At 42.8% G+C, this 25,912-nt stretch overlaps 2 protein-coding genes across 12 annotated transcripts in view; one reads left to right on the top strand and one right to left on the bottom strand.

The window, feature by feature from the left end:
• Window positions 1–8,236, bottom strand: part of cfap70 (cilia and flagella associated protein 70) — an 86,060-nt gene extending 77,824 nt beyond the window's left edge. For 2 of the 8 annotated variants that reach the window (XM_055651829.1, XM_055651830.1), the window contains exons 1-3: window positions 8,068–8,105; window positions 4,317–4,427; window positions 2,118–2,301 (exon numbers count right to left, since the gene is read on the bottom strand). In XM_055651829.1, coding sequence (XP_055507804.1) covers window positions 2,118–2,301; window positions 4,317–4,394 — 262 coding nt within the window. In that variant the 5' untranslated portion in view covers window positions 4,395–4,427; window positions 8,068–8,105. Of the gene's footprint in view, window positions 1–2,117; window positions 2,302–4,316; window positions 4,428–7,446; window positions 7,945–8,067 lie in introns of those variants that run through there. The other 6 variants (XM_055651827.1, XM_055651824.1, XM_055651826.1 and 3 more) reach the window with 6 other exon arrangements.
• A 917-nt stretch (window positions 8,237–9,153) lies between these two features.
• The window catches only part of LOC129707052 (bromodomain-containing protein 8-like), a 57,365-nt gene continuing 40,606 nt past the window's right edge, over window positions 9,154–25,912 (top strand). For 2 of the 4 annotated variants that reach the window (XM_055651807.1, XM_055651806.1), the window contains exons 1-7: window positions 9,156–9,220; window positions 16,929–17,025; window positions 18,879–18,948; window positions 19,929–19,978; window positions 20,065–20,187; window positions 23,193–23,273; window positions 23,430–23,494. In XM_055651807.1, the coding sequence (XP_055507782.1) occupies window positions 9,199–9,220; window positions 16,929–17,025; window positions 18,879–18,948; window positions 19,929–19,978; window positions 20,065–20,187; window positions 23,193–23,273; window positions 23,430–23,494 (508 nt within the window). In that variant the 5' untranslated portion in view covers window positions 9,156–9,198. Of the gene's footprint in view, window positions 9,221–16,928; window positions 17,026–18,878; window positions 18,949–19,928; window positions 19,979–20,064; window positions 20,188–23,192; window positions 23,274–23,429; window positions 23,495–25,912 lie in introns of all 4 variants that reach the window. The other 2 variants (XM_055651808.1, XM_055651805.1) reach the window with 2 other exon arrangements.

Below are 25,912 nucleotides of genomic sequence, written 5' to 3'. Positions count from 1 at the left end.
GTTCTTCAATCTCTATATCAGCGATCTCCCATGCACGACCTCGCACCAGTATGGATACGCAGATGACCTGGCCCTACTGCATTTGGACAGGAGTTAGTCAAACGTGGAGGATGTGCTCTCGGCGGATATGGAACTTGTCGCGGGCTACCTTAAGACCTGGAGACTAAAACTGAATGTGGCAAAAACCACCATAACTGCCTTTCACCTGAACAACAAGGAACTTAACGCCAGCTAACCGTCACCCTCAATGGGTCACCCCTACCCTATAACCCATTTCCTACATACCTCGGGGTGAAACTAGATCGACAGCTGACCTACAAGCAAATCCTTGAAGCTCTCCGTGCTAAAGTCTCGGTGCGGAACAACCTCCTGCGTTGCTTGGCTGGATCGTCATGGGGCGCCCGGACATCTACTCTCGAACCAATGCTCTTGCACTCGTGTACAGCGCCGCTGAGTACGCTGCCCCAGCATGGTGCCGCAACGTTCATACTAGCAAGCTAGACGCCATCCTCAACGACACCATGCGGATCATCACTTGCTGCCTACGTCCTACTCAGAAGGATCTTCTGCCGGTGCTCGCAGGTATCGCACCCGTCAAGCTTCACGGAGTACTTCACCCACTGGCTGGTGTGCAAGGCCCCAACGGACGGCAAACATCCCTTGCACCACCACGCCCAGGACTCACAGCAACTGGGACTTCAACGCCTGTCATCTAGTCGCCCCTTCTCCAGTCACGCAGCCACCCTCTGTGGCTCCGGTTTCAACAGGCTTGGAACATGGAGAACCAGCTGGGAACAGACTACGTGACCTCCTCAATTCACTGTTGCACCGAATGCCACAGCCCCACCCGGCTCGGACCTGCCCTGCAAAGAGTGGGTGGCCCTGAACTGACTCTGTACAGGGGTCAGCCGGTTCAACACCAACATGCATCGCTGGGGGCTGTGTGTCATCAGCAGCCGGCATGTGTGGAGCAGACCAGCAAATAACGCAGCACGTCATTTTTGACTGCGTTATCCTCCTCCCCCCTGGTGGAGGGGTACACCCCACGGCCCTCGACAACAGGACATTAAAATGGCGTCTGGAGGGCATTACATAACCTCTGCTGCCTCAAACGTAGAAGAAGAAGTAGAAATTGATTAACAAAAATCACAACCTACTATCTCAGACCAGAGTTTCTTGTCACATACACCTTCCACATACAGCACATCTTCCCTACCCTACAATGGTTCATTATGGTCTCCACCATTCCTGAGGTCATCTGTTGCTGGCTCTGATTTGGTCTGGCCTTTCCACGCCACCACCCCCCCCCCCCCCCCCCCCTCCCCCCCCCCCCCCCCCCCTCCCCCCCCCCCCCCCCCCCCCCCCCCTCCCCCCCCCCACCCCCCCCCCCCCCCCCCTCACCCCCCCCCCCCCCCCCCCCCCCCCCCCCCCACACCCACCCCCCCTCCCCCCCCTCCCCCCCCCCCCCCCCCCCCCCCCCCCCCCTCCCCTCACCACCTTCCCTTTCTTTCAGTCTGAAGAAGGGTTCTAACCCAAAACATCACCTATTTCATTTCTCCAGAGAGGTTGTGTGGCCACTGAGTTACTCCAGCATTTGTGTCTATCTTCGGTATAATCTAGCATCTGCAGTTCCTTCCGACACCGTTATGGTGAAATTTGGTACATTAGCTCGAGGCTCAGGTTTATTTATCATGTAAAGAAAGTACTCCACCATCATCATAGTTGCATTTATTATAAAATGAGGTGAATCACAAATGTATGAGAGACAGTGTTACTTTTTGCTCATACAGAACATGACTGTTATTATCTAACTATGTAGGATTAATTTCAGGTGCCAGCGAAATGTTAAATATATTGTCTATCATCTGTTCAAACACTGCAGCATAATTATTTTTAATTCTTCAAAATCCCCAGATTCAAACTGAGCAGATTATGGTTATAGATTTAGCCTTGATTATCTTGAAATGTAATCATTACACGTCCTATGCATCTTCATAGAAGAGACCAGTAATAAAATTATAGCTCAGTTCCAGCATTGTTTGTTCTTGCATATGAATATCAGCAAAGAATTATATATGTGTGCTTATAATTCAAGGACAAATGAAACTGATACTCACAAATCACAGGTTTATGCACCAAGTTGTCCAAACCTTGAATTCCATCAAAGCTACAATCAAAGCTGGTTGTGAAGTTGTACTCTATTTCTCCTTCAGTCACCTGCAATTTCCCCGAGTCTCCAAGATGAATGCTATTATAATCAGCACGGACATAGGACATTGGATTGTCTGTCTTAGTTCCTTTCTGCAGGGACAATAGAATGCATAGACATGGGATGTAAAAACATATTAATCTGTCTATATTAAGGACAAAGCTGGTAAAGTAGGCAGCCTAAATAATTACAGCCCCATAGCTTTAGCCAGCATATTGTCAAAAGTTTTAGAAAGTATTCTGCTGGATAGAATAAATGAGTTTGTTAACTTCACAGATAACCAGTTTGGCTTTAAAGCTATACATGGCACTGACTTATGCATATATGCCCCAAAGGAGATTGTAAACAAATATAGAGGCAAAAACTCTTCAATCCTTATGTGCTGTATTGATGCTTCCAAAGCCTTTGACCGTGTTAATCACAGAAAGCTGTTTGATAAAATGAGTCAAAGAGGGGTGCCTAAATACATTGTGAGAATTCTGGCCTACTGGTATGCCCACCAGACTATGCAAATAAAATTGGGCAATAGGGTCTCAGCCCCATTTGGGGTTAGCAATGGTGTTAGACAAGGGGGAATTTTGTCCCCAGTCCTTTTTAATCTATATATTGATGGTCTGTCTAAACAATTGAAAGCCTGTAATACTGGGTGCGTGATTGGTAATATTTTAGTGAACCATATTTTGTATGCAGATGATCTTGTGGTCTTTAGTCCATCTAGCGCTGGTCTCCAGCCACTCCTTACTATATGTTATGTGTATGGTGTGGAACATGATATTAAATATAATGCTAGTAAGAGTGCTGTTATGATCTGTAGAACCAAAGAGGATAAATGTCTAAAATGTCCTGATTTTAAATTGTATGACAATAATCTTAGTGTCTGTAATAAGGTAAAATATCTAGGACATATTATTACAGAACATATGACAGATGATGAGGATATTTATAGGCAACGACGCATGCTGTATGTACAGGCGAATATTCTCTTGCGTAAATTTGGTGCGTGTGCAGATGTGGTGAAGATGTCGCTATTTAGAGCATACTGCACACCACTCTACACTGCGCACCTGTGCTCGAACTATGGAAAGACAAGTTTGCAGAGACTAAAGGTGGCTTATAACGATGCCATGAGAACTCTGCTAAGGAAACCTAGATGGTGTAGTGCCAGTAATATGTTTGTGGCTGCAGGAGTCAGTACTTTAGAAGCTATCCTAAGACATCACATGTATAAATTCATTTGCAGGATAAATGACTCTAAAAATGTAATTATTATGGCCTTGTGAAACATAAGGGTTAACACTACATGCTACGAATCCCAGCTGTGGAGACACTGGTATCGTTGTCTTGTTGTAGGACATTGATCATTCTTTTAATCTGGATTTTTAACTCATGTATTGTGTTTTTTTTAAATATAATTTATAATGCTTTTATAAGTGATATACTAAGATTTTATATGTACTTTATATTTTTCTTAATATGCAATGCATTTTTTTTTAAATTATATGTAATGTTGCCCCTTGTCTGGACCTCGAGTCCATAATAAAGTTTATTATTATTATTATTTATATTTTAAAATAGAAACTGCAATCACAAAACCTTTCAAAATAACACGACATTCAAATGTTGACTGGAATCAAGCCAGAATTGACAAATCAAATTCAAATGTGTTTTAAACACTGCCTCTGATATTGTTACCTATTGACCTAAATCACACCATCACACATAAAACCACAATTTTATAGAATAAATAATTTAAAGAGACATTAAATGGTAAATAAATGCTGCAGTACAAAGATGTAATTGAGTAAATTGTGACATGAACAAGCGGTCATAATACAATGTCCAATAATTACAGACACGTCCACTTCCATTCTATGACACTCAAAGAAGACAATTATAACGCTATCCTTGCACCCCCCTCGCACACCTTTTGCCAGTATTTTTATGGTTTCATGATCTGCAGCTGCAACAATGATTGATTTTAGCAATGTAAGTGTGGGGAATCTCCCTTGTTTTAAAAAATTCCTAATACAAGAATCACCTCAAATGTTTGACCACAAACTATATAAGACGTAATATCCTTGGGATAAGATACCAAGATGATACATACCAAGTTCCTGCCCCTCAGCACTGTGATCTGCACTGACACTGCATTGCGTCCTTTGATTTCAACTTCAGGGTTCTCCATGTCCACAGCCACTGTTTTATAGTAAAATATTAACTATTTTGAGGATAAAAATAGCATTATGATCAAAATGTACATAACATTCCACAATTAATTTGATTAACATATAAAGATTGACCAGAGATTTACAATATAGTAGGTTTTCCACCTCTGAAATCCATTATTTTTCACATTCCCATTAACTGATGAATGCCATCTCTCTCTCTCTGAGATTCTATCCAGTATTGAACAGACTTGATCATGTGCCTAGTAAGTATTAATTTTAAGTTATTGATTTAGCAAAGCCATGAAAGGTTATCTGAATAGTTTATTAAATTGCTGAAGTGGTTCAATCAAGATTTTTGTTCAAGGCTTGTAGTCGGGTGATGTTTACCATATCATTTAATTGACAGATGCTCTGACAGAAAGTCATCAATCTGAAATGTTTGCTCAGTTTTTTTTTACGGGCTTTCTGCCCGAAATTGCCAAGTACGTCATTCTTGAACAGTAGACGGAACTTTTGACCAATTTAAAAATAAAGAGCATGGTCAGGTTTAGGGTTAAATATTATTTGAACATAGGAAATCATCTTATCATGTTTGATGGATGTTTGTTTGATCTTAACGGATGTTTGATGGATGTTTGGTGGATGATGGATATACACCCATGTAAAATAAATCAAAAATAACATTGTTATCTCAGACAGTTCTTGCCTTTTTAAATGCTGGTTCCACCTACTTAGATCACTGGAAATTCAAGAACATGGTGTTTGGATCATGGATGGTGTATTTTGTGAGAAAAAAAAATGTGAAAAAGGACAGGAGAGATTACAAGATCACTCACCACAACATTTCTTTCCCGTTTCCCTTCATTTTTGTATGCACTTTTCCTTGTGCAGAAGGAAGTCGATTTACTCTCGGATCTTCAACAAAACCACTGAGAGGGGTTGTAAAAATAGCCTCAAGAGACATAGCCTAACTGAGACTTCATCCACTTCACCACCAACTTCCACCCGGCACTCCAATACACCTGGACCATTTCCGACACTTCCCTACCATTCCTTGACCTCACCATCTCCATCGCAGGGGACAGACTCCTGACCGACATACATTACAAACCCACTGACTCACATGGCTATCTGGACTACACGTCTTCCCACCCTGCCCCCTGTAAAGACTCCATCCCCTACTCCCAATTCCTCCGCCTACGCCGCATCTGTTCCCAGGATGAGACATTCCATACCAGGGCATCAGAAATGTCCTCGTTCTTCAGGGAACGGGGATTCCCCTCCGCCACCATAGATGAAGCTCACAACAGGGTCTCATCCATATCCCGTAACACTGCTCTCTCTCCCCATCCCCGCACTCGCAACAAGGGCAGAGTCCCTCTGGTCCTCACCTTTCACCCCACCAGCCGGCAAATACAACACATAATCCTCCGCCATTTCCGCCACCTCCAACGTGACCCCACCACTCGCCACATCTTCCCATCTCCCCCTATGTCTGCCTTCCGCAAAGACCGCTCCCTCCGCAACTCCCTTGTCAATTCTTCCCTTCCCTCCCGCACCACCCCCTCCCCGGGTACTTTCCGTTGCAACCGCAAGAAATGCAACACCTGTCCCTTCACCTCCCCCCTCGACTCCATTCAAGGACCCAAGCAATCGTTCCAGGTGCGACAAAGGTTCACCTGCATCTCCTCCAACCTCATCTACTGCATCCGCTGCTCTAGGTGTCAGCTGATTTACATCGGGGAGACTAAGCGTAGGTTGGGCGATCGTTTCGCCGAACACCTCCGCTCAGTCCGCAATAACCAACCTGACCTCCCGGTGGCTCAGCACTTCAACTCCCCCTCCCATTCCCAATCCGACCTTTCTGTCCTGGGTCTCCTCCATTGCCAGAGTGAGCAACAGCGGAAATTGGAGGAACAGCACCTCATATTCCGCCTGGGGACCTTGCGTCCGGATGGCATTAACATTGAATTCTCCCAATTTTGCTAGCCCTTGCTGTCTCCTCCCCTTCCTTAACCCTCTAGCTGTCTCCTCCCACCCTCCTATCCGCCTGCCCTCGGGCTCCTCCTCCTCCCCTTTTCCTTCCTTCTCCCCCCCCCCCCCGTCAGTCTGAAGAAGGGTTTCGGCCCGAAACGTCGCCTATTTCCTTCGCTCCATAGATGCTGCTGCACCCGCTGAGTTTCTCCAGCAATTTTGTGTACCGCCTAACCGAGCATGTTCTTCTCAGCCCACTCTTAAATTGGTGAAGAATGGTCTATATGCTCAAGAAAGATGAACTTGGAAAGATAGGCAGTAGTCATGTCGAGGGCTAACATTTCAGATTGTACAAGTGGTGGTTTTTTACAAAAAGCTGGAGTAACTCAGAAGATTAGGCAGCATCCCTGGAAAAAAGAAATAGGTGGCGTTTCGGGTCGAGACCTTTCTTCAGACAGAGTCAGGGAAAAGGGAAATGAGAGATAGAGAAGGTACACAGAATGTATGTAAGATATGCAAAATGCAACGATGATCAAGGAAAGGTCCATTGTTGGCTGTTGGGTAGGTGATAACGAGTTATACAGATATGGCAGAGGGTCACTTATACCTCCACCAAATTCATCTGCATCCGCTGTTCCAGGTGTGGACTCCTATATATCATCGAGACCAAGAGCAGACAGGGCGATCATTTTGCTGAACACAAATTGGAGGAACAGCACTTCACATTTTGCGTGGTCGGGTCGGTCGGGGTGCCGGTGCAGCGTGGTCAGTGACTCTGAGTGGGTGGAGGGACCAGACTGTCCCCAACTCCGCTGCAGCTGACGGGGACGTTGCCGGGTTTATGGCCCCGCGTGTCCGCTGCCCAGAGCCGCAGCCCCGCTCCACCCGGCCCCGTGTGTATGGTGGCTGCCAGCCCGCAGCCCGTCACAGTGCGGCCGCACTGGGGGAGAGAGGGCGGCCGTGGCCGGACAGCGCTGACCCCAGGGGGAGAGTGGGGGCTGTCCCGAGGGATGCGCTTCTTCGGCCGCTTGCAACTTGGTGCTCGGGTTCAGAGCGCTCAGTCACCCTCCAGGGTTGTCGTGGTCCAGGACTTACCCTCAATCCACCGGCACGCTGCTCTTTCGCAAGTCAGTGAGCAGCAGTGATTCACTCACGGTTACCTCTATTTCCATAATTTTTTATAGCGCAAAAAATGACAATTGTGGCAGTTTTTAACAGGTAAGAACATATGTGTTGCATGGGTTACTAGTGTATGCCGGAAGTTGCCTTGTACTCCAGAAGCATTGAGCTGCTACGTGCGTCACGCCCTTTGACCTGATGGCCTTACGTGCAACCACCCTCGGTCTGAAGAAGGGTGTCACCCATTCCTTCTCTACAGATATGCTGCCTGTCCCGCTGAGTTACTCCAGCACTTTGTGTCCATCTTCGGATTAAACCAGCATCTGCAGTTCCTTCCTATCACACGCCAGGCTTTGTCCCACCCCCATCTCTCTTTTCCAGCCTTCTGCCCCTTATTTCAATCAGTCCGAAGAAGGACTACTTCGAGTTACTCCAGGCGGTGTTCAACGCAAGATTGCAGCACCTGCAGTTCTTCGTGTCTCCACCCTCCCTATTTATTTCGAACCCACACTACGGACGTCGCAGTTGCTGCTGCTTCTGCAACCTCGGCCCGTCCGCCCGCCCGCCCGCCATCTCAGGTCGCCCTTGAGCCCTCACCTCAGCTCATCCCGTCCGCCATCTCAGATCGCCCCTGAGCCTGAGGCCTCACCCCCTCACCTCTCGCCCCCTCGTCCAGCACCAGCACCAGCCCGGCCGCCTCCAGTCCGCGCGTGCCCGTTGCCAGGGCGACCTAACCACGCGCCACCTGACGTGTTCTTGCGTGATGACGTCAGACGTACTGGTCTCCAACGCGAGATGCTGCAGAGACAGTAACGCAGAGCTGGAGTAACCCAGCGGGACAAGGCAGCATCAAAGATCCCATAGCAAGCTTAGCATCAGCTTGGGCAGCATCTCTGGAGAGAAGGAATGGGTGACGTTAAGTGTCGTCACCCATTTTATCAGTCTGAGTTCAATCTGCATCTGCAGTTCCCTCCTACATATTTAAACCCCGGGTTATTTTGCGGAGAACTCGTGATTACCAAACAAGTTCTCCGACTAGGAAAGAGTAATAACCTATAGGATCTTTGGTAATAACAATAAGTAAACCAAAGATCCTATAGCTATAGAATCTTTGAAGTAAACGATGCTGTCTGACTCGCTGAGTTACTCCAGCTTTTTGTGTCTATCTTCCGTTTAAACCAAAGATGATGGAGCTCTTCTTTCGACACGAGTGGAATTGTTTACTTTGCTCTCATTTGCAGAGAATACAGGATTTTATTACAGTTGCTGAAGCTTAATTTTTAAAAATATTTAACTTTCTCTTTCAAATGGTGCCAGATTTGCTGAATATATATATGGATTTTTTATATAACTAAGGAATTTATATAATTTACTAACGATTTTGCTATATCATAAATCATTTGTAAATGTTATATATATATATATATATATATAGGAAGGAATTTATTTACAAAAGCAAAAATCCTTCGTAAATTATATAAATTCATATATATATATATATATGATATATCATTTACGAAGGAGTTTTGCCTTTGTAAATAAATTCCTTCCTATATAATTTGCAAGGGATTTTTTGCTATATATATTTTTTTTAAATATATATATCCCTTGCAAATTAAATTCTTAATTTTGGGGCTCCAGTTCAAAGAGATAACAAATTACACAATTTAGCAAACACGTCACATGACTGTCTGGGGGTGGGGGGTGAGAGGTCAGAGCGTTGCTGGGATGATGGCGGCCGGGACTGGAAGTGAGTATTAAACTGGTAAAGAGATGTGGCGGAGGGATAGGAATTACGTGACCAAAAATACAGTGTGACTGAATGTGTGTCTCTCCACCGAAACGCGATGAAACCGAGCAAGGAAACCAAATAATATCTTCGGCGCGTTGTGTTGATCACGGACTGTCCCCGCATAATTCATCCGTGCATTTAAAATAATATATATTGCTTTTCAACGTGAAGTTTGATCGGTTATCGCTTAGACATCGAGTACCTATTTGAAATAATTGTCAAACGTGGCGTGCATGTTGGAGTCAAGTCTACATTTTCTGAGAATGCCCAGAAGCACGACTAGGCCATTGGCCCAACTAATAGAACCAATGTCTTGGATTTCTAGAAGGCATTTGATAATATAGCATGTGAAAGGTCACTGCACAAGATAAGACCAAGGAAGGTTGGGAGTTGCATATTGGTGGGGATGAGGACATTAGGTACATGGATCATTTTTGATTTGACAACCCATGAAACTTTTACAATCTGTAATGGATGAATAAACAAAGTTCTGTAGTCAAGTTTGCAAATAGCACAGATTGGTGGGCTAGTAATGACGTTATCCCTTGTCAAGTCTCTTTTAGATAAGATGAGTGAGTAAGAAGTTGCCTGATGGAGTATAATGTGTGAAATATACAGTTATCAAGTTTGGAAGAAAAAATGAAAAAGCAAATTCTTAAAATTATGCTATAGGGGGGTTGCACGGAAGGTCACTGGGTCATAGGGCTCGACGCACGGAGCCGCTAAATCCAACTGGAAGACATCCGTCACTTCCGGTATATGTTATTAATGCTAGAAACGCGTACTTTCCTACCTGTTAAAAACAGCCAAAATGTTGAATTTTTGCGCTGAAAAAAATTGTGGGAGTCGGGGTAAGTGTGAGAGACATGTACACAACTTTAGAATTCCAAAAGTGAAGCGAAATGAAGGTATAGTGAAGTGAGAGCTGAAGGGACTACAGCAGCTAAAGTGCTTGGTAAACATTGAAAATTTTGGGAATTGCTCACTGCATTTCATCAAGTAAGGCGTTATTTGTGTTTTTTCTTGAATCCTTTGGTATCTAAAAATTCTCAAGTGATAAATCTGGCTGTAAATTTTTCTTCAGATGAGTGTTCATTTTGTATGTAAAAACCCACGAGAACCATGGGCGATTTAAAAAAATTACAGCCAGATATATCACTTCTGAAACTTTTTAGATGCCAAAGGAATCAAGAAAAAACACAATTAATGCCTTACTTGATGAAATGCAGTGAGCAAACGGCCAATGTTCTCTAAGCACTCTGGCTGTTTTCCCTTCGGCTCTTGTTTCTATCTACCGTCATTTCTCCTCACTTTTGGAATTCTGAAGTATGCTAAATGTCTCTCACGCTTATCCCGATTTCCATAATTATTTACAGCGCAAAATTGACAATTTCAGCGGGTTTTAAGGGGCCCGCTATGCTGGAAACAATGGCAAGTGCCTACCTGCAGTACATCGCGTGTAATCCATTTGGGGTAGCGTAGCAACAGTACGGGTAATGGGTCGTGACCCGACTGCCGTGAAACCTCCCTATTTGGAAAACATAAATCAAACCCTCAAGTACTATTGAAAATAAATAACATAAGTATAGAAAGAGTATATGAAAATTAATTTCTTGTTGTGATCTTAGACCACAAAATCTGTTGGAATCCATATATAAACCACGTAAAAGCAAAACTGGCAAAGTCTATAGCAATATTGGGAAAATCAAGACACTTTCTGATCCACAAATCATTACACACTCTGTATAATACACTCATATTGCCATATCTGAGTTATTGTGTGGAGATATGGGGTAACACCTACAAAACCAACCCACAGCCGTTATGCACATTACAAAAAAGAGCAATAAGGATTACCAATATGTTGGATATCTTGAACATACCAATTTATTATTCTTAAAGTCACATACACTGAAGTTCAACGATCTGGTTAAATTTAAGACTGCACAAATCATGTACAAAGCAAGAAATAATTTACTTCCAGGAAATATACGAAAACTGTTTATGGAAAGACAGGGTGGGTATAATTTGAGAGGGGAACTTAATTAAAAAAACTCAATGTCAGAACAACTCTTAAAAGTACGCGCGCGCATAGCAATCTGTGGGATGAATTTGTGGAATGGTCTGGAACAGGAGATAAAACTTAGCACAAACATAATTCATTTTAAAAAGATTTACAAAAATACTTTTTTTAAAGGATATTGGGATGAGGATAGGTGATTTTGAGTGGGATGGTTGTTATACTGATTGTATTGGGAAGGGTGATTATAGGGTGATGGGTTGTATATATGACTAAGAGATACTGTATAGTATATGAGGGTTTTTTCTTTTTTTCTCTCTTTTTTCGTATGGCTTTGTAAATATTTGATTAGTGTATAAATGTAAATAATTTGGTGTACATATGGAAATAGGTGTTTATAGCTGCTAAATTTGTATAAGATAATTATAAGCAGTTGAATAAGGGGTGGGAATTAATAAGCTTTGACTTCCTGCTCCTTTTCGGACACATGCGATGCATTTATTTATAAATATTGTTTATGACACTTTATAAATATTCTTGTTTTGTTTTTTGTATGCTGTTTCACACTTGCTTTTTATTCTTTTATTCTGTTCGAAATAAAGAATAAAATAAAAATAAAATAAATTATAAGTGGAATGAAACTACAAAATGTTGTGATACAAAGGTACCCGAGTGTCTTAGTGTATAAACACAAAGAGTTAACAGTTACAGCAAATAATGAAGAAGGATAATGAAATGTTGGTCTTCATGGCAAAGGAAAGGCCCACAAAAGTAAGGAGGTTTTGATGTAAATTTTCAGACTACTACAAAGACTGCACTGAAGAACAAAGGAAGTGTGGACCATCTTTACTGACTTTTTCACTTTCCCGGTTGTTACTTTGTCCTGTAGGTCAGGGTTGCTAGCTTCTGATGTGAACAGTATGCCTCGGATGACAAGATTTATCAACCAGCTCTTCACTTTTGAATTGTTAATTGTCATAACAAAGAACACAACATTTTAAGGTTCTGATGTGGTACTTTGCACAAGTGGTACTTGTGGTACACATTGGCTATATTTAAGAGGGAGTTAGATGTGGCCCTTGTGGATAAAGGGATCAGGGGGTATGGAGAGAAGGCAGGTACAGGATACTGAGTTGGATGATCAGCCATGATCATATTGAATGGCGGTGCAGGCTCGAAGGGCCGAATGGCCTACTCCTGCACCTATGTTCTATGTTTCTATGTTTACTTTTGCCCTGTTTAACCATTTGTGGATTGAGAAGAAAATTTCTACTAGGCAGAAAAAACATGCTGAACAAAAATGGAAATAGGAGGGGCATAAGAATTGAGTACAGGTGCACAACCTTTTATCCGAAGATCCAAATAACGAAAACCTCCGAATAGCGGACATTTTTTTGGTCCTTGAAGAAAGGTCCTTGAAAACGTTCACCGAGGGCGACCCGCAGAGGCGACAGCGGAACCTCCGGTCGGTCCTCGAAGAAAGGGGAACTAAATTCCCATTCATAAAAGAGAAGGTGAGGGTATATTGCGTGGGAGGGTTAATAATTGACAATATGCTGCTGCCTGCCCACTGAGTTAAAAAAGTTCCCACGGTAGACTCACGATACACAGTGTATCGTGAGTCTTGCGTGGGAACTTTTTAACTCGGCAGGCAGGCAGCAGCAGATTGTCGCTCCCTTCAGTTTCACCCCACCTACACCCCTCTGCTTCCCAGCCATGTGTGTGACCCCTTCCCTCCCCTCTCCAGCACCCCGCTCATTGCACCGGCGCGGGGGCTTTGCACTGTCTTCACGTCGGCGATGCTAGCAGGTCAGTGCCAGTCACAGGAGACGTCAGGACCAACGGGACACCGACCTCCAGGCCCACTGCAAGCACAGAGATCCCAGAGACTCACAGCCAGCAGCAGCCCAGCCCCGCTCCAACTACAGAGGAACCTGGGTTGCGGATGACGGGGCGCAGCTCGGGGCGTTCTAGGGGCTCATTGGGGAGCGGGTTCCTGTTGGTCCTGACGTCTCCGGCCACCTGCCATCCTTCGGGAACTGTACCGCCCTTGCAGGAGAGTAGGGTTGTTTGCAGTTGCAGAGGGAGGGGGCAAGGGCGGTACAGTTCCCAGTCTCAGCTCCAGTCCAGGGGGGTGGCCGGAGACGTCAGGACCAACGGGACACCGACCCCCAGGCAAGCACGGAGATCCCAGAGACCCACAGCCAGCAGCAACTCCAGCCCAGCCCCGCTCCAACTCCAGAGGAACACGTAGGGGCAGAAGCTGATGGTGTGCAAGGTACGTCTTGTTCTTGGGGTGGCGCAGCTCGGGCTGTGGGCAAACTGCCACTTGTCGCCGTAGCAGCCCATCGGGGAGCGGATTCCTCTGGAGTTGGAGGGGGAGGGGGGTATTGTGCTGTTTGATCGCCCCCTGCTATCCCAGGGACAGGGAGACACAGCGGCTTTTTAGACTGGTGGGCAATCACTTCCAAAGTTCTGCCCACACAGTCAGTACACCTCTCCTACACTGCATTTCATACAAACATTTATTCTGCAAGAAAAAACTACATTGAAGACTCAAACTCGCGACCGAGTAACTGCCAGGATCGAGGCGCAAACTCGCGACCTAGCTCGGTGATTCTAGGCCGCCTAAGGGCATGTAGCCCCGCTAGGGTGACATGAGTGCGAGAGGTGATTCAATGCTGCGGGCACATTTACAAATCCAGGAATTCATTCAACACACTGCATTTCATACAGACATTTATTCTGCAAGAAAAAACGACATTGAAGACTCAAACTCGCGATCGAGTAACTGCAGGGATCAAGGCGCAAACTCGCAACCTTGCGGATATGAGCCGAGCACTCTACCACTGAGCCAGCCATTAAAATCTACGCTAAAAAATTTCCATTCCGAAAGCCGACAAATTCTGAATTACGAAAAGTGTCTGGTCCCAAGGCTTTCGGATAAAAGGGTGTGCACCTGTATTAGATTACATAAAAGTGGGCACAGATGTGTTTTTACAGGATACATAAAGGTACATTGGCAGCAAAAGGGATATCTTGTGTCTGAAGTATAGAATGAATATTTTCGATCGGTTGACCCAACAGCAGAACACAACCAATGTAGCAGAAGGTGGCAAGGTGGAAGAAGCATAAAATAAACAGAGGATATATTTAAGAGACAGTCCTTGCTCATGTACTAGGGAAAGAAAAAACCTGGTTCAGTAACCCCTTTCCACTGGCTCAAAATGTGGACCTTTTCCATTATGGATAAATCAGTGCTTCACTTAATATTTAACCACATAGTGTTTTATCTGAGTAGGCGATGAGTTTCAAGGAATAGAGTCAGAGTCTTTCTGTGTGGAAATAGGATCTTTGGCCCAACCTGCCCACGCCAACCAACATGTCCCATCTACACTAGTCCCATCTGACTGCATTTGACCCATATCCCTCAAAACCTGTCCTATGCATGTATCTGTCTGAATGTTTATCAAACGTTGCTACAGTACCTGCTTCAACTACCTCCTCCGGCAGCTCGTTCCATACACCCACCACCGTTTGTGTGAAAAGGTTACCCATCAGGTTCCTCAAATCTTTCTCCCTCACCTTAAACCTATGTCATCTGATTCTCGATTCAGTCTACTCAGGGCAAGAGACGCTGTGTGTCTACCCGATCTATTCCTCCTATGATTTTGTACACCTCTATAAGATCACCCCCCATCCTCATGTTCTCCAAGGAATAGAGTCCTAGCCTGCTCAACCTCTCCCTATAGCTCAGGCCCTCAAGTTCTGGCAATACACTCGCAAATCTTCTCTGCACCCTTTCCAGCTTGACAACATCTTTCTTATAATGGTGCCCAAAGCTGAACACAATGCTCTAAATGCGGCCTCACCAACTTCAAAATGACCTCCCATACTCAATATTCTGATTGATGAAAGCCAATGTATCAAAAACCTTTTTGACCACCCTATCTTCCTGCGACTCCACCTTCAAGGAACTATGCACCTGCACTCCGAGATCCCTCTGCTCTACCACACTCCCCAGAGCCTTACCGTTTCCTGTCTAGGCCCTGCCCTTGTTAGTACGGTCAAAGTACAACACCTCACATTTCTCTGTATTAAACTCCCATCAACCATTCCTCAGCCTACCTGCCCAACCATTCAAAATCCTGCTGCAATTTTTGGCAAACATCTTCACTATCTATTATACCACCCACTTTAGTGTCATTTGCAAACTTGCTAATCATGCCATGTGCGTTCTCATCCAAATCAATAATATAGATGACAAACAGCAATGAGCCCAGCACCAAACCCTGCGGCATACCACTTGTAACAAGCCTCCAGTCAGAAAAGCAATCTTCCACCATCACCCTCTGCTCCCTTCCATGAAGCCAATTTTCTATCCATTCAGCTCTCTCTCCTTGAATCCCATGGGGTCGAACCTTCCAGAATACTTAGAATATTTTATACTATAAACTAGTTGTGGAAAACATTATTTTTATTTCTTTGGATCAGAGGCAACTTTGGAGTCAATTTATTTCTATTAACTTGTTACATTTTCAAAATTGATGTTATTTCCCCATTATTTCGAATTTCTTTCTGAAGTAGGACTTCTACATTCACGCTGAATAAGTTTATAAAGCACATTTTGTGAAGCATGAAGGAAGAAGGGAGAGGTGGTATGTGAACCACACATAGAGATCATGATATAGATGTTGCATCAATTTGATGTCTCCTACCATAGAACTTTCAGAAAGTTTCTTCAAAGATCTAGCGATCTTTATGAAATGGGCTTCCCTTTGGCTGACATGTTAGTGAGGAACTTCTTGAGTGGAGCGTACTGCCAAGATGCTAATTTCTCTCTTGCTTATTTTATCAGTATCATTAAGTATAAACTAGCTGAGAGGATCCACATCCTGAGTGCAAAGCCGTCTGGTTATGGGGTGGACTGGAACAGGTTTGCCATTAAACAATCGAGAAAACCTTTGACAGATAGCAAGGCCATGGCCTGATTTTATCATCTCTAAAAGTTGTACATTTTCCAAGACTTCTCAAAATCCCTGAGCTCTAAAATGTTGATAAAATATGTTAAAATAAAAGCAAAACTTGCATACAGTGACAAACCAGCAAGTTTTGGACCTTTGGGATGTTTGGGAGTATAACTTGTTGGCACATTTGCTGAGAAATGATCATAATTCTACATGGAACTGATGACATTTTCCAGCATATCCAAGCCTTTTCAGACAGGTATTTGTTAAAGGGGGCTCCCGATGATAGCAAAAGTGATGTCATCAAGAGAACTATGTTCCCAATCTTTGTAATTTTCAGATAACAAATAAAGAAAAAAAGCACAATTTTGAGCTGGTATTTAAAATATTTTATGAAGCATAAGTTAAACCTGGAATATAAATGTATTAAAATAGGTACTTAACGATCATCAGTTACCTGAAATTTAATTTTAAAATACAAGTTGTGTTTTTTGTTGTGTTCACATCAACTTCTGTTTGTATTAGTATTTTTTAAATATCAATTCAAGCCATAATGTAAAATGTATAAATCCTTGCCATCTCAGAATGTGATTTACAATAATTGTTAATGTGGGAAAAATGACATGTATTTTATTTATTCTAAAAGCTGTTAATTTGGGACATTGTTTCTTTCCAAAAGAGCACAAATTGCTGAGCACTGGCCCCACTGAACCATGGTCAATTCGAGAAAAGCTGTGCCTGGCATCATCAGTGATGCGGAGTGGGGATCAGAACTGGTGAGTGATACGAAACGTAACCATGATAACTTTTAACGTGTGTCACATTTCAATCCGATGCAAATTGTATTTGTGAAATACATGGAAATTAGTCTTGTTGTCATCAACACTCTGTCTATTTGGAGAAATAAACATGGGACCTAATGCAACTTCTTCTATCCAGGATGGACACAAAATGCTGGAGTAGTTCAGCAGGTCCAGAAGCATCTCTGGAGAAAAGGAATGGGTCTTGTTTCGGGTGGAGACCCTTCTTCAGCCAGGGGAAAGGACAATGAGAGACAGAGGGATATAGAATAAACTAATGAAAGATATGCAAAAAATGATGATCAAGGAAAAGGTCCATTGTTGGCTGTGAGCTAGGTGTTTTTTCATACTGCAGTTCCATTTTGGGTTTAAACCAGCATCTGCAGTTCCATCCTACGCACCCTTCTAACCAGGCCCCAGCATCTGTATCATTATAATCTTTTTTCCAATGAGAAACCACATTATGACAGGTATTGATTATAATTGGGCTATTTGTTGCCCAATCTGTTCTGTTATCTCCATTGGCCTGGATACAAAGTCGTTGCAGCATCAGAAAAATTGACACAAGAAAGAATTATGAGGCTCAAAGATCCAACAAAGGATGTTCTTGTTAGAGTAGAAGGGTCTGAAGAAGGGTCACGACCCGAAACATCACCCATTCCTTCTCTCCAGAGATGCTGCCTGTCCCGCTGAGTTACTCCAGCATTTTGTGTCTATAGAAACATCGAATTGGGTGCAGGAGTAGGCCATTCGGCCTCAACTGCCTTCTGTGGCAGAGAATTCCACAGATTCACAACTCTGGGTTAAAAGGAGAGGATATTCCAAATATTTACAGGTGATGTCAATTTTAAATTATAATCATTTTTTTGGTGTAGGAACAATTGTAGGCAATTTCTAATGTCCAGGTGGATTGATTTTAATAACATTGATTGAAGGATAAATATTTACTAGGACTTAAGAAGGGGGTAACTCCCCTATCTTCATCTTAATAATTAATGCAACTGTGCTTTTACAACACACTGAAACTAAACAGTGCCACGGTCTAATTTTTCAAACAATTTAAATGCATTTTCAAACATGTCGTACTCCTTCAGTGCTGTACTACAATCTAGTTTTTCATATTTAGTGTATGTGCCATTATTATATAGGTCGATAAAATCGTGAAGGGGAAAGATAGGTGGATGCCACAGTCATTTTCCTTGGGCAGATGAATGTAAAGCTGGAGGGCAGAGGTTTAAGTTGAGTAGGGAAAAATGTAAAGGTCACCCGAGGGACTAGTTTACCACATATTGGTGGTGGATATGAGGAAGTGGTGCAGGCAGGAAACATTACAATGTTTAAAAGACATTTGCACAGGTATGTGGATAGAAAAGACAAAGAAGGAAAGGGCCAAACACAGGACAATGGGACTAGTTCAGGTAGGCACCTTGGCTGGCAAAGATATATTGGGCCGAAGGGCCTGTTTCTGTGCTATAGTCAATGACTGCATGACTCTTTGAGAACCTCATGAAATATAAGTTTGAGTGCTTTTAACTGGGTAACAGCTCATATGCTTAATGGAGATATATTGGGACACGTACAACTAAGATACAAATAAAATGGGAACAGTGAAGTACTTCACTCTTTGTTTAATCTGTACCATAATCAAGAATAACAGGGTCCTGCTGTTCACTGTTCACTATTGCTATTTTGAGCACCATAATTTAAGAAAAAGTAATTGCATAGTTCAAAGGCAATGACTTTAAGTAACAACAATTCTGATTATGTTTTAATGCACTACAGATTATTGATGCAAAGTTTATAATAATTTGTATGTCTGTTTTTTTCAGGGTATCAGTTAGCAGAGCAATTAAACCTTTTGCAGAACCAGGACGGCCACCAGACTGGTTTTCACAAAAGGTAATGGTTAACAAAAACAGAGGATTTCATTGATAATCGTAATATTGAGTATTATGTTTTATATTATGCAAATATAGTTTAAAAAATACATATATATTCTTACATCCTTCTGTATCGTGTCTGATTTATGGGCAAGGTTTGATGTTAGCTGTACTTTTTTAGCTTTTGATTGATTTATACATTTTTACTTGGTAATATGATTTTACTTGAAAATGATTTTCTCATCAGTCAGATTGGAAAATAAATAACAAATTACTTCAGTTTATAAAATAACCTCCAATTATGTGGTTTGAAACAGGCATGGCATTCTTGGAGGTTACACAAAAAAGCTGGAGAAACTCAGCGGGTGCAGCAGCATCTATGGAGTGAAGGAAATAGGCAACGTTTCAGGCCGAAACCCTTCTTCAGACATTCTTGGAATCCTGTTCAGTTTCCATGCAGAGTCTGATCCTAATGGGCTTGTCCCACTAAGGCAAATTTTTTGGTGACTACAGGCAACTGCCGCAAAATTTTCAACATGTTGAAAATTTTTGAGTGACAGTGGCGACATTTTTTACTGTCGTAGGTTGACGTAGGTGCTGTCGTATGTGCTGTCAAAGGTGGCCGCCAGGTGTCGTAGGTGAATTCCATTAAAACTAGTCCCTGGCAGTCACCTAAGTGGGACAGGCCCTTACACCTTTCATAACAGCAACTACTTCCATATTGCATCAATCTTTTGACATTGAATCACTTATCCATGGCAATGTTACTTGAATGGTTTCACTCAGTATTATTTACACCAATGTTTACTTGATTACTTTACAAACTTTACAAACTTAAAATTTTGACAATAACACCGTCTTAAATGTTTTATTTCATGTTTATTGCTACAGGTTCTGTGCAATATTTGCTTCATTCTTGCTTTTTTGTGTGTCGACATTGCCTGTTTATTTCTGACCTTGTACTTGATTATGTTTTAATATTTTTTCTCTTTATTGTAGCATTGTGCATCACAGTATTCAGAACTTTTGGAAACAACAGAAACACCCAAGTAAGTCTGCAACCCAGGTTTGTGTAAGTGTCTGTGAGGACAATTTTGCCAAAGAAGAATGGTTCCTAATTATAATTTCTCCATAGACGGAAGCGTGGTGAGAAGGGAGAAGTTGTGGAAACTGTGGAGGATGTAATTGTTCGCAAGCTCACTGCTGAACGAATTGATGAGCTGAAGAAACTTATTAAAGAGACTCAGGAGAAATACAGGTCAGATCTTCACTCAGGTCTTTACTTACTTAATTATTTGTTTGTTCAATCAACGTATATAAACGTTTGCTTTCTAATGTGTTAGATGTGCTTTCTAATGCCTAGGAGCATTATATCCACATATAAAGTGGATGTAATCAGAATATTTACACATAGCAGTAAAATAAATGATGAATGAGCAATTTTAACCAGGAGATTGGAAGGGTTCATCTCTCTCAATGGAACCATAATATCCAACAGAACCACAGGAAAGGGCTAAAGAAGCCTACAGTTCCTTATTGAAGAATGGCCTTCATATGCAACATCCCCACAGTGCAGTTCTAAGGCACTAATATATTTTATGATTCAATGCGAGAAGGTACTTGAATCTGTCGCCTCTCACCAGAATCAGTGCTGAATCTACATTATTAATTTGAAACTTGGTCTTGATGACTAAGAGTGATCAGTTAACTACTCTGGTTTAAACCAAAGATAGTTACAAAAAGCTGGAGTAACTCAGCGGGACAGGCGGCATCTCTGGAGCGAAGGAATGGGTGATGTTTCGGGTCGAGACCCTTCTTCAGACTGGTTAGCGAGAAGGGAAATGTGAGATATAAACGGTGATGTGGAGGGATAAAGAACAATGAATGAAAGATGCAAAAAAAGTAACGAGGAAATAGGAAACAGGCCATTGTAAGCTGTTTGTGGGGTGAAAATGAGAATCTAGTGTGATTTGGGTGGGGGAGGGATAGAGAGAGAGAGGGAGAGAGGGAATGCCGGGATTACCTGAAGTGAGAGAAATCAATATTCATGCTACTGGGCTGTAAGCTGCCCAAGTGAAATATGAGATGCTGTTCCTCTAATTTGTTTTTAGCCTCACTCTGCTAATGGAGGAGACTGACGACAGAAAAGTTTGTGTAGGAATGGGAAGGAGAATTAAAGTGTCCAGCAACCGGGAAACTATTCTGGTTTTAAAGAAGGAACTATTCTGGTTTAATTAGCTATTTAGATTGCATTCAATCATTCAGCTGATTGTTAACCATAGAGAGAAAAATATTGCTAATTAGCTGCACAGGAAAGAATTCAAGATTCAAGAGAGTTTATTGTCAAGTGTTCCAGATAGGACAATGAAATTCTTGCTTTGCTTCAGCACAACAGAATATTGTAGGCATAAATAAATAGATCAGTGTGACCATATACCAATGAATATATATATATACACACACACATAAATAAGTGCAATGGGCTATTAATGTTCAGAGAAGGTGGATGAAATGTGATTATAATTATGTTATAGATCCCACAACTTTCCCCATTATTAGCAAATAATTGTTTGGATAGAAATATGGAAAATGTTCTGTGAGGAATATATAACATTTATCTGTAAATTGAGAAGCTAATTGATTATCCAGTAGAGTTGAGCTAATAGGACGTGATGTTTCAATCCCTGTAGTAAGTCGGCACTCTTGCTATTTGCAGTGGGATTGGAGTGGTGAAAGGTAGGATGGGTACGTCATCGGGGTCATCAGGTGGGCACCCTCCTTCTTTGACGTTTCATTGATAAACCCCCAATGTCTCCAGAGGGCTCCATGGTGATACCTGGCATCCCTAGGTACACCCCCCCCCTCAATTCCATACCCCCCTGTCTTCATCTTGCAGCCCAATTGTTATATTTCCTTTTGATCCAAAGCCAATTGCTGCTTTTTTTTCTGCAGAATTTGATAATGACTTGATTGCTTGATGGAGGGAGCGACCCCTCTCCCCCATTTTCTTTAATAGATTGGTCGTGGATGTAGCAACAAATCCCCTGCATCCCACTTCTACAGGGAAAATCTTGGTCTTCCAGCCATTCTGGGCAGCTTCAGTTGCCAGTTCAGAGTACTTGGTCTTTTTCCTCTCATAAGCTTCTTCAACATCATCTTGCCATGGAACTGTCAATTCTACAACGTATGCCAACATGTCATGTTGAAGAGCCACAGGACCATGTCTGGCCAGAGTGTTGTAGCCACAATGTCTGGGGGAAACACAAGCTTTTTTTCCAAGTCCACTTCCATTTTTCAATCCCGAGCAGGCTGTAGAATGTTTGCATCCTTTGATGTTATCTGGTGCTCTGGAGGTTGGCCTGCTGGTACAAATGTTGTGAAGTGGACATTTCCTGCTGATGTTTGTGGGGAAGCATTTGTGATTGTTCACCTCTGTTCCAGGATTGATGCCAGCTGTCTGACAACTTGGTTATGCCGCCAAGTGTAACGCCCTTGGCCGAGGCTCATAGTGCATCCTGTTAATATGTGCCTTAGTGATGCAGGTGCTTGGCAAAGGGAGCGAGCGGGGTCTTCTCCGAACCACTGCTTCAGGTTCTGAGGTGATGGTAGAACATCATAAGTGGCTCTGATGACAAAACTTAGCCGAGATCCCTCCATTTGCCAGATGTCACGCCAGCTGAGTTTCCTCTTTTCCAGGCTCTCCCAGTTAGTCCATTGGTCCTGCTTGGCCATTGAGACGGCCTTGGCGTGTCGCTCTGCCTCCTCCCGTCTTCGCACGTCCTCCACCACGAGCCGTCTCTTATGCACTGATGTTGCCTTGTGCCATTGAAGAGCTTTTGGGACGAGCTCGAACCCGGCCCTCCCGTGTTGGCCAACCACATCCCGGAAATGAAGAGCATACTTAGCACTCTGAACGGCTTCAGATGGGGCCCACTTCCTCCCCGTTGCCACACGTTGCTGTTTGAATAACAGTATCTTCAGATTAAGTGAGGGTCATGACCAACCTTGCTTTAGTGCATTTGACCTCTTGGTGATCTATCATTTTTAAGTTTTAAGGGCATGTGAATGTATAGGAAGAGAACATATCAAGTGTGTCTGGTACTTCTGACCCGATCCATTTAGTTGTGGCAAGGATTCTGTTTTGTTTTGGTTATTTACGGTCCTGTATACAACTATGAATTATGAGAGTTATGAAACATTATGACTATGAATGTTTGAACTAACAACAGAATAGTGATTCATGTTTAAATATGCATTTCATAGGAAAGTGAAGAGAGAAGCAGAGCTGATCCAGGCTGGCCATGCAGATGGTAAACTTCAGGAAATTTGGACTGATATTGCTGCGTAAGTATGAAGAAATGAATCAGCAAGATGGTATTAGTAATATGATCTAGTGGTAATGCTCGTCAGAACTTATACATTTCTTGAATGAGAATTCCACATGAATGAAATTTATTTACAACACTTGGATCTTAACTTTTTTTGCCTGGTATTTGTTAGAAAGAAGAAACTTGAGGAGGAGGAGGCTGAAATGAAAAGGCGTGCAACAGAGGGTGCTTATCAGGGTAGGAGCCATTGATAAATTTTAATTTCTGTGACATTTATTGTGAATTATGTGTGAATGATGATAGAAAAACATGAACTATCACTGTGCACTTTTGTCATGGTTTTGTCACATGTTTGTACAGAATTTTTCCATCTTAAATTCCTATAGCCAATCATAAACTGTTGTAATTAATTTATTAGCCAAGTATGTAAACATACAAGGAATTTGAATCTTCAATCTGAAGATAGATGTGTCCATCTTCGGTTTAAACCAGCATCTGCAGGTCTTTCCTACATAATGTGTTCAACTAATCAGAGTACACAAAATTTCAAACTTTTTCTCACCCTGATTTTCTTTTCTTTTTCCCCCAAAGTATTTGTGTAGCCAAAGTAGCAAGAGATATAATAAGTTGCATTTTGCCATTGCACATATTATTCAAAGTAGAATTGTTTTCTAATTGGACGGCCAGCAGCACAGCTGGATAGGCCTCTTAAAGATAGCAGAGTAGAGTCAGGGAAATGGGGAGAAGGCAGGAATGGGGTACTGATTGGGGATGATCAGCCATGATCACATTGAATGTCGGTGCTGGCTCAAAGGGCCGAATGGCCTACTCCTGCACCTATTGTCTATTATAACACGGGTAGTTAAGATACTTAGAAACATAGAAAATAGGTGCAGGAGTAGGCCATTCGGCCCTTTGAGCCATCTGACCATCCAAAATCAGTATCCTGTTCCGGCTTTTCCCCCATATTCCCTTAGCCATAAGAGCTAAATCTAACTCTCTTGAAAACATCCAGTGAATTGGCCTCCACTGCCTTCTGTGGCAGAGAATTCCACAGATTCACAACTCTCTGGGTTAAAAAGTTTTTCCTCATCTCAGTCCTAAGTTTTTGTTCATCTCAGTCCTAAATAGCCTACCCCTTATTCTTAAACTGTGACACCTGGTTCTGGACTCCCCCAACATCGGGAACATTTTTCCTGCATCTACCCTGTCTAATCATCAAAGAATTTTATATGTTTCTATAAGATCCCTTCTCATCCTAAATTCCAGCAAAAACAGGCCCAGTCGACCCATTCTTTCATCATATGTAAGTCCCGCATTGGGAATTAAACATGTACCTATGCTGCACTCCCTTAGTAGCAAGTATGTCTTCCTCAAATTAGGAGACTAAAATTGTACACAATACTCCAGGTGAGGTCTCACCAGGGCCCTGTACAACTGCAGTAGGACCTCCTTGCTCCTTAACTCAAATCCTCTCGCAATGAAGGCAAACATTCCATTAGCTTTCTTCACTGCCTGCTGTACCTGCATGCTTACTTTCAGTGACTGATGTACAAGCACACCCAGGTCTTGTTGCACCCCCCCTTCTCCTAATCTGACACCAATCAGATAATATTCTGCCTTCCTAGTTCTTGCCACCATAGTGGATAACTTCAAATTTATCCCATAATACTGCATCTGCCATGCTTCTGCCCACTCACCCAACCTATCTATCCAAGTCATCCTGCAGCCTCATAGCATCCTCCTCGCAGTTCACACTGCCACCCAGCTTTGTGTCATTCGCAAACTTAGAGATATTACATTTTAATTCCCTTGTCTAAATCGTTAGTATATATTGTAAACAACAGGGGTCCCAGCACTAAGCCTTGCGGCACCCCACTAGTCACTGCCTGCCATTCTGAGAATGACCCGTTATTTCCTCCTGCTTCTAAAGGGGTATTTGACTTTCTTGGCCATGACATCGCCTATAACATGTTATGGTGAAACTGCATAAAAATGTTAGTTAGTTCACAGGTGGACTACTGTGTACAATAGTGTGCATTACACTAGGGAAAGGACATGATTACATTGGAGAGGGTGTAGAGGAGATTGACCTGGATGTTGCCTGGCATGTTTCAGTTAAGAGGACAAACTGAATAAGCTTGGCTTGCTTTCTTGGGGGGGTGGAGGGTGATGAGGAACCTTACAGAGAAATACAAAATTTGATGGGCATAAATAGGAGCTAGAGGGCCTAGGTTGAGAGTAAGATGTTTAGAGGGGACCTGAGCAAGAACCTTGTCACCTGGCGGGTAGTTAGAATCCGGAGTGTACTGCCCCAGTGGGTGGTGGAGTTAATGCTGTCATAATAAGAATCTGATTTCCCAGTGCATAGAACGTTGCAGACCAGATGCTGGTAAATCGCATTGATATAGATCTTGACTTGATAATGGCTGAAGGACATGATTTCTACACTGTATGACATTATGACCCTCAGACTATCTTTGATCTAACTTTATTGGCTTTACCTTGCACTAAATGTTATTCCCTTATCACGTGAAGGAAGGTACTTCAGATGCTGGTTGAAACTGAAGATAGACACAAAATGCTGGAGTAACTCAGATGGACAGGCAGCACCTCTGGAGAGAAGGAATGGCCTGTCCCGCTGCGTTACTCCAG

The sequence above is a fragment of the Leucoraja erinacea genome, chromosome 20, assembly GCF_028641065.1.
Source record: "Leucoraja erinacea ecotype New England chromosome 20, Leri_hhj_1, whole genome shotgun sequence".
NCBI lineage: Eukaryota > Metazoa > Chordata > Chondrichthyes > Rajiformes > Rajidae > Leucoraja > Leucoraja erinaceus.
Note: the sequence above shows the minus strand (reverse complement) of the source record. Positions and strands in the feature narration are given on the sequence as shown.